This window comes from Manis javanica, chromosome 2 (assembly GCF_040802235.1).
Source record: "Manis javanica isolate MJ-LG chromosome 2, MJ_LKY, whole genome shotgun sequence".
NCBI classification, from domain to species: Eukaryota; Metazoa; Chordata; class Mammalia; order Pholidota; family Manidae; genus Manis; species Manis javanica.
Genome location: NC_133157.1, coordinates 111,457,150 through 111,470,431, shown reverse-complemented (window position 1 = coordinate 111,470,431; position 13,282 = coordinate 111,457,150). Strand labels below are relative to the sequence as shown.

At 36.1% G+C, this 13,282-nt stretch overlaps 1 protein-coding gene across 9 annotated transcripts in view; it reads left to right on the top strand.

Moving 5' to 3' along the window:
* Window positions 1–13,282, top strand: part of MALRD1 (MAM and LDL receptor class A domain containing 1) — a 672,837-nt gene that overhangs the window by 88,510 nt on the left and 571,045 nt on the right. For all 9 annotated transcript variants that reach the window (XR_012127984.1, XM_073229124.1, XM_073229120.1 and 6 more), the window contains exons 13-14: window positions 693–866; window positions 9,077–9,197. Coding sequence is in view for 8 of the 9 variants with exons in the window: in XM_073229124.1 (XP_073085225.1) it covers window positions 693–866; window positions 9,077–9,197 (295 nt within the window). In the remaining variant the exon portion in view is untranslated. The remainder of the gene's footprint in view (window positions 1–692; window positions 867–9,076; window positions 9,198–13,282) is intronic.

Sequence of the window (13,282 nt, the reverse complement as noted above, 5' to 3'; positions counted from 1 at the left end):
AAATAGACCTCTCTCTATGTTTTCTTCACCTGGTTACACTGTCACACCTTTAGATTATGTTCTAAATTCATAGTGAGTAGGATCCAGGCTTCCTAGGCTCAAAATGAATGTTTTCCTGGTTGGATTATTCATTTTATCATATAAGCCTCCAAGTCCTTTGATAGTATCACAATAAGAAAGAATTAATGAAAAGTACTTGTTACAATTTTCTTCTGCCTGGGAAAACAGTTCTTTCAGAAAAGGTTTTCTTGGTTTGGTATTTGAGACATCAAGGAGAAATGTCTAGTAAAACCTGATTTTGTAACTCTGTCAGAATGTGTCCCTCCCCAGATTTATAAGATGCAAGACAAAAGGGCCCTGGGGAATTTCCGTGGAGGCAGAGTGGTGCCGCCCATGGTGGTGTGGATAAATAAGAGTCCTCACACTTGTCCTGGTAGTGCACGAGCGTCCCAGTTCTTTAGCCAGCTGTGTGGTATGTGTTCAGAATACACTGGTGCAGCAGCTGTGAGCCTTTCCCTAAGGGCAGAATACCAAGGCTGGCAGAGGATGTACTTAGCATTTCCTGGGCTTGCATATTGGAGGAAAGCTGACTATATTGATACCAAAGTTGTCTGGGATATTTTTAATTATGGAAAAGCTACTGGAGACAGGTAAGTAGAATATTTATATCATTGTAAACCTGTTTTCAACAGGTGCAGTTTTGGTATCGTTTGTCTCAGCATTCATATCTCTCAGTTTTTACAAGAACATCCCTGGATGGGAATTTGCAAAAGCAAGGTGACCTAACTGGAATCTCTGAATCTCAGTGGAAGCAAGCAAAAATTGATCTCTATGAGATGGATGAAGAATCTACTCTGCCTTTTCAGGTAGGCACGTAAGAAATTAATACAATTCAGCAGGCAATGCTTATTTAATGCTAATATTTTCAGAGAACAATAGACTTATTTGATATTAATAAAGCAAGCACATTCAAAATCAGGGATGAGTGGAGAGGTTATATTGACTGAGTGCTCGAGATAATGTGTGGAAGCTGAGCAAAAGTGGAGATAAGAATTGAATAGGATGGCAGAGAGGAGAGTAATGTAACAGGATAATACTTATTTTTTAAGTGAAAATGGTGGGTTATATGAAGCAACAAAAAAATCTGATGTGGGCTGTACTCCCATTTTAATCCATTTCCACATTTTCTACTGCCCATTGACAATTTTTATCTATTTTCTCTGTCATTTTCTTGATCAAAAATAGAGAAAGCAACTGTAGTTTGTCAAATAGGTGCCACAACTTATACTGGCCTAGGCATGGCTCTCTTCTGGACATGTGAAAAGAGCAATCTTAGAAACTAGATTGGGTGGTTGAATATAGTAGAAAACACAGTGCCTTCTGAGTCAGATGGTCTGAGTTCTGCTCAGCTCGTGGTTTGCTAAGTGACTGTGCAAATGGGAGGGTGAGGAAGTCATTGCTGGGGTATTAGGAGTCTCTGATATACATACCTCATCTGGTCTTCATTTCTGAACCAATTGAGATAAATAAGTCAAACAGCAAAATATTTTAGAGAAGATGAATTTTGAATCTGCAGCCACATGTCTAAAAATAGTTTTTCAGCTCAGAATAAGCAGATTCTCCTAAAGAATGGCTAACTCTACTAAAGAATTTGTTTGGACCATTAGCTGGAGATACTGTCAGAGGGCACATCTCCTGACTACAAACTGGCTCCCTGAACTGGAGGGGAGTGTTGAATGAGAGACAGAGAGGATGAGCTGAGCATGCCCAGTTTGTACTTCCGGCATTACGCATCAGTTAGCTCCTCCTCTCCCCTGGGAAGGAGGAAGGGGGCAGTAAGAGCAGTGAGACTGCAGGGAAGTTCCTGCGCCTGGAAGCAGGAGGAATAGGGGGTAAGCATCGATTCTATTATAAAGTGGTGTATGTGTGTAAAGCACATGGCAAATAATCTGGCAAGAGTAACCACACAAAATTAGCTTTTATTATTACTGTACTGATTACCCAGACATCGTCTGGGAATAGTAGACACTCAGTAAATGTGAGTATTTTTCTTTATTTTGAAAAGGACTCTCCCTTTGACCAGAACACCAAGCTCAATGATTAGAGGCTTCTTCACTCAGGGAAGGTCTGCAACAACCCTGATTCTCAAGAATCATATTTATGATTCTACTACCATATCTAATGGACAAAAACTCCAGGAATGTACAAACTCTTAATTGTAAAATGTAATAGTCAGGGAATCACTTAAGTGTCAATCTCTATTATATGTTGCAGGACAAACAAAAGCAGAACAATATGATCCCTTGCCTCATTTATTTATATTCTATACAATTTTTTCCATTAGGTTTGCTTTTAGTTAGAATGAAACTTACCATTAAGATCTTTCAGAGTCTATTGTTAATTGACATTACTGGGAATTAAACAGAATGTTCTTGGCCACACAAAAACCTGCACATGGATGTGTATATCAGCTTTATTCATGATTTCCAAAACTTGGAAGCAGCCAGGATGTCCTTCTGTAGGTGAATGGATAAACAAACTGTTGTATATCTGGACAGTGGAGTATTATTCTGCACTAAAAAGAAATGAGCTATCAAGTGATGAAAGACGTAAAGGAATCTTAAGTACATGTTGCTAAGTAAAAGAAGCCAATCAGAAAAGACTATATGCTGTATGATTCCAACTAAATGATGTTCTGGAAAAGGCAAAACTATGGTGATAATAAAAAGATCAGTGGTTGCCAGAGGTTGTGTGTGAGGGGGGTTGAGGGAGGAGGGATGCAGAGGTGGGGTACAGAGGATTTTTAGGGTAGTGAGAACACTCTGTATGATAATACAATAATGGATCCATGTTATTGTACGTTGGTACAAACCTATAGAATGTACACCACCAAGACTGGGCCATAACATAAACTGTGACCTTTGGGTGAAGATGATGTGTCCATGTAGGCCTGTCAGTTGAAGCAAATATCCCACTCTAGTGGAGGATGTTGATAATGGAGGGAACTGTGCATGTTGGAGCAAGGGGTATGTGGGAATTCCCTGTACCTTCTCCTCAATTTTGCAGTGAACTTAAAAACTTGTTTAAAAGTCTTAATACAAAATAAAATACAACACTAGAATCCCCTTTGTTTGAACTAGTTGTCTGAGAAATTATGCGTTGATAGGCCTGCTATTCTTTTCTAGGCCTGGAAGCACCATTAACCTCTCACTATTATTGAAGAGAGTCAGCACAGTGTAGTTTTTTTTTTCCTTAATATTTGTTCCTTTGGGGTTTTGGTTTTTGTTTCTCTTTGCCGTGCTTTGCAGTGCAAATTGAGTTTACTCTTTATTATTTGGGGTGTATTAACTGTTTTGTAGGTGGACCAGTGGTTTGATAGGATTTCATGACTCAGCAGCAACAGATCTGTGACCGCTTTCTAAAGCGCACCCTTTCTGCTGTTCTGCTGCCCCGCTCTCCCTGCCCTTCCCCTCCTGGGTGGCTCTCTCCTCCCATTAGGGAGCTCCTAATCCATACTAGCCAGTCTGCACTCACTGTGATGTCCTTTGAGGGGAGTGAGCAGGCCTGGGCTCTTGCTGCCTCCAGAAGGTGCAAGTTTCATTCTTGGCATCTGCTTCCTCTTAATTCTTGTTCCATGACTATAGTACAGGTTTGTTTTAGAAACTACAGGTGAGTGAAAAGAAAAATTCCCTCAAATTTCATCATTAAGAAATCCGTTACAGGTCCACAATCTCTAATAAGCAATTTGAAGATTAAAATTTGGAAAGTGGTAAGCTTTTGAGAAATGAAGTTAGAGGCAAAATTTAGCGTGACCTGAACTTGGGAGAGCATTTATGTAGTTCATTTAGTGATATGTTTGATTTACAGTGCTGCCCCCAGTCTCCCTCTGGGCAACACGTAATACACATGACATGTGTTACATTAATATTCTCAAATCTGAACTGTTCAAGTTTCAAAACCCATCTAGCCCCAAATACTTGAGAGAAGGAATTGTGAGCCTGTGTTGACATTCTGGTGTGAATCATTACAGATTTTATTCACATACACATACACAAACACAAACACATGATATGTAAATATACACAGTCATACATAGACATATACATGCGGTATTGTTTAATAGATTAATAATACCTATTTTAAATATTTCAAACAAGTAAAAGTACAGAGTCTGGCAAATACACTTGGACTCACACTTTAGACTTAACTAATGTTAACATTTTGTTTGCTCATAAATGTTAATATTTGTTGCCTATGGTGATGTAGTTTTTGTCTTCTTTGCACCACTTTCTATTCCATTTCTTTTCCTCTGCTGGAAAACAAATGCTAATATTATGTTGGTTTTAACCTGATTTCTGTAAATGTACTTTCAAAGATATGCAAATATGGAGAGGATTCCAGCTAGGTGCAGTACTACTTCATTCTTTTATCAACAGCATGTGGAAGAGATTAGACCTACAAATAGTCTAACTTATGCATATTCAAATAATTCAAAATTTATCTTCTCAGGAACAGGTTTCTTTGGCAGTTTAAATTTGGAAGACCTAATCATTTAAGGGTGACCTTAGTCATTAGCCTGACCAGTTCAATGTGACTAAACTGTGAACATATTTATACAGCATAATCCAGTCCAATCCAAACATCGGAAGAAGGGCATCAGACTGTGTGACCTCTGTGTTCCCTGGAAGCCATGAAATTCTGTTCAGTGTGGTCCTTTTGATGTCTCTGCAGCGGACACCAGAGTACAGATTGCTTGGAGTTCCTTAGGAAATAAGCACCTGAGTTAGGGCACTCTTCTTGGTGGAAAAGGATAAGGCTTGCTCTCTATTCTGTAAGAACAGCAAACTAACAACATTCCCACATTCTCTATATCCTGTGCAGTTTTTTTTTTATTGGAAGAATGTAAGTCAATAGTAATTTTTTTTCATTTTAAAGAATTGATTTTCCCATTTGTACGGTAACGTTATTGTAAAATCTCCAGTTGTTGCCACACCCTGATTGCCTAAGAGAACTCCTGTTTTTGTTAAAGCATATTATTAACCACATTAATATTCTTTCCAATCTGTTTTAACTTGGCCTGCTCATTTGATACATTCAGCCTTTTACACAAATATGTTAATTTAAGATTTCTGTTTTCCCTAACTGCTGTTCTGAGTTTTCATATCTAAAGGTGGCACTTTTTCTGAGTGCTGTCTATTGATTTCCAGTTGATCTCCTTTCTTTGAGTTTCCTATGGAAGCATTATTATGTCTTATTTTTAGGTTGGGTTTTAAATGGACCCTTCTGTGAAATTTTCCACAGTGATTGATACCATGTTCACTCTTTGTCAGAGTCAATGATAGAAATCAATAACAATCTCCTGACATTATATGAAGATTCAGTGAAGGGTCAGATTTGCAATATAAAAGAAGCTGGCCTAGTCTCTATAAAGCTGTTGTGTCCTCAGCCTTCCTAACGAGGGCTTCATTAAATGTTTCACCAGCTAGCTCTGTTCCCGAGCATCTGTTAACAATTGCTCATCTCTTTATTTCACTGTAGCAATACAGCAAGCATAATCATTAATGGCTTATAGTACATGTTTTTTTACTGAATATGTTGACCTTCAACAAATTAGTTCAGCTCTCTAAGCTTCTGTTTCCTTTGCTTTAATGAGGTTGGAAATAGCGCCATATTCCCATGGTGAAAACAAGTGTTATGTGCCTGCTATGTAGTAAGCCCTAAATAAAAGGTTGCTATTGCTCTTATTATTAATACAACCATCATTCAACAATTACTGAATTTCAGTTTTTACTTCTTATGTTTCTACTTTCTCCATTTTGTCTTAGATTCATTTTTATTCATTTTTGTTATTCTTTTTAAAAAGAAAATATCAAAAACCAAAATATAAATATGCTAGTTGAGTATTTCTCTGGAAATGCTTCCCTTTATTTTGCAGATGTAAAAAGGAATCACTCCATTATAAACAACATTTACAAGTTGTAGGCGTTCCTGAAGCAAAAACAAGAACTGATTTTGCTCATTCAGGGAATAATATAATACAATTGAATAAAACAAATTTCAGCAAGATCCTGAAAAATAGTTTTCAAAGGGAAATATATATAATTTGAGTTTTAAATTCTCAAATTGTCTTGAGATTCTTATAAAATGAAGTTTTCACTCTTCCTTCATCCATGGTTGAAAATCTCTTCTGAAAAACCTTTCTCAACTACTGACCATTTGTCGCTACTTTAACTCCTAAAGGGAACTTGCCTTTGGTCACAAATCAAAAGATCAGCTTGGTTAAAACAAGCAATAAAAAATAGGTAGTAGATGATTTTTAAATCAGCTGTGTATTATTTATGCATTCTTAGAGAAAGTGACCGTTTTTCTTTTTAAATTTGGTACGTTTTAATTGTATAATTTTTCATCTCATGGTCCTGAATCTAAATATATAGAAGTGAGCAAGCAGAGGTGTAGGTGACTTAATGTTTTTGTTTAGCTGTGGAAGCTGTTTAATACTTACATTTTAATATGAATATCTAAGAGTCTCATGGTTTTCTTCGGACAAAATGATATAATCACATTTTAGAACTCCTCCCATAGTTAACGTCAGCTCACCCAGTGCTGACCCACTCCCTTCACAGACTTAGGAAGTGCCCTAAGCACCTTATCTTTCTTTTCAGCCTTTCTTTTAAGTAACATAGGCCTTCAAAGGTGGCGGTCAACAAATGCTTGATAATGAGTCTGCAGAATTAAGCACCTGTATTTTGATTGATGTCAGTTCAGGATATATTATAATAATGAACAAAAGGAAAATTCATTAAAGGTTAAAGATGTCCACAATAAATTACAATAACTAATAATGTTAAGCATAATATATTCCTCAATTTCAATGCCTGTACGTACTTCATCAAAATCCTTCTTTAAAACCTGTTACCATTTTCTTGCCTCTTGTATGAAGGCCAAGGTTCTATAGAAACCAGTTCCAATCAGGATTTTAAAAATCATTAAAATCATATACATTGCATTGTAAGGTAGCAAAAACTATAGATAAAGCAATAGTTTCTCCTATCTTCACTTTGTATGTAAGTCTGTGTCTTGAGGTAAATATAGACACTATTTTTACTTATAGACCCATGTATATATGTTCCACATATATCTGGAAATCAAATCCGTTCTGTGTTTTTAGCCTAAGTAATATCATACTATGAAATTTTTCTGTACTTTTTTTTTTACTCATACACTTTTTAAAGGTCTTTCCATATTAGCACATAGCAATAGATACTACTTTTTACCTGGCATAATAGTCAATTGTATATAACTATTTATTTATTGATTAACATTTAAATTGTTTTCATTCATTTGCTATCATAACCAACGTTGATGTGAACATTCCTGCAAAGACCTTCATGTGTGTGCTTATGTGTGTCTCTCTCTAGTGTAAATGCTGAAAAGTAGGCATAACTTTAGTACTGTTATTTTTCTTTTTAATAGAAGCTATTGAATTGCTCATCATCTGAGTCATACCAATTCATGCAATCAATCCTTTTCATCTATTACTTGGTTAATTTGTTATACACTTAAAATCCTGTGCTCTGACATACAGGGGAAAATGTGTTCTTCAGCCGTCTTAGGGTCCCTAGCTAGGTCTGGGAATTAAACTGACAAAGCAGGTTAATAGGAGAAAAGCATGCAAAACTGCTTACTGTAAATTTTACTGATATGAGGACTTGGTAAGGACAAGAAGACTTGAAGAAACTTAATTCTCGATGTTTCCATGCTAGGTTCCATGCTAGGATGGCCATGAAAAGATGTACTAAGTGGAGTAAGCTGGGGAAACTTAGCAAGGCCTGTTCATTCAGATTCCTTTCTGGGTCCCTTTCTCTTCAGATGGAAGGATGCGCCTTTCCTCCAGGTATAGGGAGGGCACACCTCTCACGTGAGAGTGTTATGATAAGCTTAAGGGAAAAATCAGAAATCCATCCTGTACATGCCATTTCTCAAATTCCTTCAGCTTGAAATACTGAATATGTCAAGGTACTGTATTTTGGGGTAATGTGTCTTGACCTCCATCATCCTATAACACCCAGAGTTTTCTGAATATACCACACATGTTCACATCTATCTTGCTTTAGCTTATAGTGTTACAGGTTTCTTAAAGTGACATTCTTAAGCAGCAATTAAAACTGAGGGTTAGTATTACTTCTTTACCAAATCTTTTATCAAATTCTTTCTCACATTTGTAGCAGAAATAATAAAGGACTCTTCTTTGATTATCCTAGTACCTTATATATATCTCTTGTATAGCACCTCCAGTATAGTTTAATTAATGGATCATACCAAGTGAATGTAAAATCTTTAAGATCACAAATGTTCCCAGATAAGATGGAGATGCATTTTATCTCCTAGCTGTGTCTTGGACTGGTGGGCCTGCTATAAGTCCTTTAGAATTCAGACATAATTAAAACATTTTTTTCTTTCTTTTTTAAGCTCATAGAGTAACAATAATGTGAGTGATTAACAAAAAAGAAAACAAATTATATCAGTCATTATTCAGTGTTAGAATAAATTAAACTAAAGTAGGTGCTTCTGAGTACTTTAGCATATGAATATTATTAACCACTGCTGTGGTTATTGATGGTATGCTTTATCTAATAAGGTTTCTGTATATGTGTACATAATATATATAAATATTTAAATATTCTGATATGAAAATGAATTATTGCCTCCAGTAGATCTATTATAAATGAATTCATATCTCAATTTAATTGAGTTGTAAACCACCCAGTTGATTACCCCAAAGAGCTCATTTTAAATGCATATGATTCTTAATGACTCCAATGGGAAGGAAACACTTCAGTAGTGATGAATGTTATAACTTTTAATTGAAACAAGATTACCTAAGATATTAAGGTTACATAAGATACTGTCAAAGCAGTCATGACTTTATATATTTATAATTTGAATGTCTGGTCAAAGCAATTTTCTAAAATTAGATTGGAAGATGGGACAAATGCAAATGAGGTTCTCCCAAAGACATGATTATGACATTTACCTCATGGTATATTTTTAATAATTTGTCTTTTGGTAATTTCAGTTAATTTTAGAAGCTACTCTTTTATCATCAAATGCTACTGTTGCTCTAGATGACATCAGTATTTCCCAGGAATGTGCAATTTCACATAAGTTACTTCCAGCTACCAGCATACTAAATAAAGGTAAGTTTTTCTTGTAGTTTGCAATTGTAAGCATTGAAATGATTAATTCTTTTTGATATGAAAATACAAAACATATTAGAGTCTTTCAATAAAATAGCTCAAAATAACTAATGCCAGTATGTGGATTATATCACATGTCCTTGAAAACTAAAACATTTTTTAAAAATGAAGGTGTAACTCTTGGGGGGAAAATATGTTCCCACCCCAGGGTAAATAACCTTTGCATCCAGAATCAGTCAAAGGGAGAAATAAACTGGGAGAAACCTGTTTATTGCTTACATCAGTTGTCTACTTCTGCTTGCCTGTGACTCTTGTGAACCGGCTGCAAAAAGGACCCCACCAAACCTCTCTGGTCCCCAGTGTGCCCTCTCTCCCCCTGGTAATCACCTATTGATATGGAGGTGGACTACTTCTCTCCACCCCTTAGAAATACCTATTGATATGGAGATACTCTAAGGCCAGGCAAGAGATTCTGGAAATACTGCAGTTTTACCCACAAAAGTAAAAACATGATATATCACAGTCCAGGTCTTAGACTTTCTTCCAGTAATGTTCTATTTATTTTTTTTGTCACATACAGATTTTTTAATTATAAGAATTATGAAAAAATTTTGCATGTTTTAAAAACAGTTCTATAAAAATTCATTTCTTCTTTGATTTTGGCACTTCAAATGAATATCTAATGAATTTCATGTTTCAGAATCACCTAGGAGTTCAAAAATGTATTGTGTTTGGAAAGGTGACTTAAGGCCAGCCAGAAATTTAAATCTTAACTCTAAAATTCTTTATAAATTCAAAACATAGTATTTTCAAGTAGATAGAGTTTGGCTAATTATTTAAATTATTTAATTATTTAAATATTTTGTAGAGAATTTTAATTAAGGGATGGAAAGAGTGTAATGAAAATGGATCTCATATAGTCTAATGTGCATATTTGTAAGTCTAACCATCATACAGGTTCTGAGAATGCATCAGAACAGCACACATTGTGACTGCAGTTACTTTGTCTTTTTGTACAGATGAAATACTTGCATGCTTCAATCAGGCATGTCGCACATTTTGAAGTTATATTTTCTTTAATGGAAAAATTGTGTTCTTCCAGCAGCTAAATGCATTAAATCAAGTATGTTGTAGGAGAACTTTGTGGATTAAAAAGTTAAAGAACTTTTAATTAAAGATCCTTTATTAAAGACATCTTTCATTGTTGAGATTGTATAATTCCACATAGTAATTTTATTTTGTGTTAATATGTATTTACTTTATTCAGAATAAATGTCATAAACTTAGCCTTTCTGCACTCTGTGTGTGTGTGGTTCTGAGACACTGAGGAATGCAAAGCAGCAGATTTAATGAATAATGATTTTTTGATGGTTAACCAGCTTTACCTTATTTCTGTAAATATTTTCCTTTACCTAATCAAATATAGCATCACCAAAACGGGAATAGTAAAGAGGCATTAAGTTTGACATTGAAAGAATGTAATTGGAGGCAAAAGTGTAAAGTTTTAAATTATCACTAAAGTTAACCTTAGCAGAAATTTCTGAGAGTACTTGATCTCACTTACAGATAATTTTTTTCATCAATTAACTCAAAACTCATTTATGTGTGCTTTAGTCTAAACATCAGCTCAGTTGGTTAGGGCATAATCCTAAGTAGGCCAAAATTAGATGAATTATTCCTGAGAGGCCAATGGTTTTACACAAAGAAAACAAAAACTTCTCTGTTTTTGCAAATGTGACCAATAGGCAATTATGGGGTCTCCTTTATGGAATTTAGTATTACTACCTGTAGAAATTTAGGAAGGGGAGTTAAAAAATAGGCCAAGTTCCACTGGTTTTGAGTTATTTTGAATTCGTGGGTCAGAATGGCCTGAGATTTACCTTGGTCCTCACTTGAATTAAGGCCTTTGATTAGCATGCAAACAGCTACAGCACCTCAGAGCAATCCTTAGAGCATTAGCCTCATATTTACATTTGGAGCACCATCCACAGGATGAAAATACCAAATTGTAATGTGAGTTAGCCTTTTATCTAGCTTCTTCATCTTCAGTACATTTAAAAACTAGTGTTCATGAAGGAGTTAGGCATTCCATTTCTGTGTTGAAGAAAAGGATGTTTTATCCTCTCTGCCTCTTAATTTTGAAGCTGGGTTTATGCTGAGTGAGGATACGGGCTGCATTTCCTCCAGCAAGGAGTGTGATTTCATTTCTGACTGCCCCAACCTAGCGGATAAAGCCAGTTATGGTGAGTCAGTACTTTCCTCCCTTAGCCATTTTGATAGAGTAGGTCTAGCTAGACATAAGCAGGGAGAGGGAGGAGAAATTTGGTCAATGCTTGCTTACATTCTACACGTTCTGTGACACCTGTTCCCATGGCATGTGTAGTGAAAATATAGATCAGACTGACTAGTTCCAACATGAGGGAGAAATTGACCAAAATTTCACTCCCAAACCCATTAGCATAGTAAAAATCATGCCCCTTCCTTATTAGCATAGTAAAAATCACACCTCCTGACACCACGACAATTCCGGGGGACCAACTATGGTAAAAAATTCCCCCAACTGAGGTGAGAGTGGAGCAATCCCAAATACCAGGGAGACTCCACCTGTTGCCTTTGAAACCTAACTTCACTTAGTGAATATTCATCTCCCTTCATATAAAAAAGGCTCCTTATTGTTCTCTGGGGCAATGCCCTCTGGGTCTGTCTGCACCCCAACTCAGATTTTCTATAATCCTGTTTTCCAAGTAAACTCTTAGTGCTCAATGGCTTTTCTCCATCCTTTCTTGAATCACTCCAACAAGACCAAGGGTCATGTGGCAACAGTTTACCGTGTAGTTGCTTTAGTGCTTAGTCACATGGCTGAGATTTATGTGTACACTAAGCCTCTCTTTCTCTGCAGGGGGTATGTCCAAGACCCCCAGGGGTGCCTGAAACTGTAGAGAGTGGCAAACCCTATATATACTGTTTTTTCCCTATACATACATACCTATGATAAATCTATTCATGGTAACTGAAGACTGGAAGTACCTGCTTAGCTGGGCAGATCCAGCATCACTCAGCAGAACTTCTCTTGGTCTTCAGGCCCTAAGAGGGCAGGCTGCAAAATAAAGTGCTTTTTTTGTCTGGGCATGGTAGAATTACAACAGAGAAAATTCATACCACAGTGGTTTTCTACCAGGATTACGCTGCCGTTATGAAAAATTTAGACAAATAATCTGTGCATTTCTACTTAAGAGAATGTTTAAAATTATCAGGGTATCCACTAGTTCCTTCTTGGAGTCTGCGAGTCTGCTCCTGTTTTGTTCCTTCATTTTTGTTTCCTCATTATACTACACAAATGAGGGAAATGATTTGGTACTTGTCTTTCTCTACCTGGCTTATTTCATTGAGCATAATACCCTCTAGCTCCATTCATGCTGTAGCACAAAGAAGACAAGTAGGGACTCTGTGGCATCTTACTACACTGACGGACAGTGACTGCATTGGGGTATGGGGGGGACTTGATAATATGGGTAAATGTAGTAACCACATTGTTTTTCATGTGAAACCTTCATAAGAGTGTATATCAATGATACCTTAAAAAAAAAAAAGAAAAGATTTAAAGGAAAGAAAAAAAAATGATCAGGGTATCTCAGCAATCAAGCCCACTTGGCATCAGCAGGACGAAGTTTGAGGGCCCAAGTGGGGGTCGGAGCGCAGAGTAAGGGGCCTGCTGTGTTCTGGCAGTCTCAGTGTTTTCACAAGTCCATTTCTCCTACACAGCTTTTTTGAAATTAATATGCCACAGTCATCATTTTTAAAGATATCTTTTTAAATTTTTAAAGATTAAAATTATTTTAAGTGATTTAAGACAGATTTTTAAAAAGTGGAGTTTTTGACTTAAGTAGTTATTTAAATGGACAGTTCAATTTGCCAGATCTTTTTGCCAAAGGATTTTTATTAATGAACAGTCATACCAGCAAAGTAGAAAGCCTCCAGTTTTGCTGTGCTTGAAGTGAGTTTTGAAATTTGCTTTTACTACTTTCAAGGTCATGAAGATACTATTAAGATGTTCCTATTTTTGTGGAACAAATATTTAGCTTTCT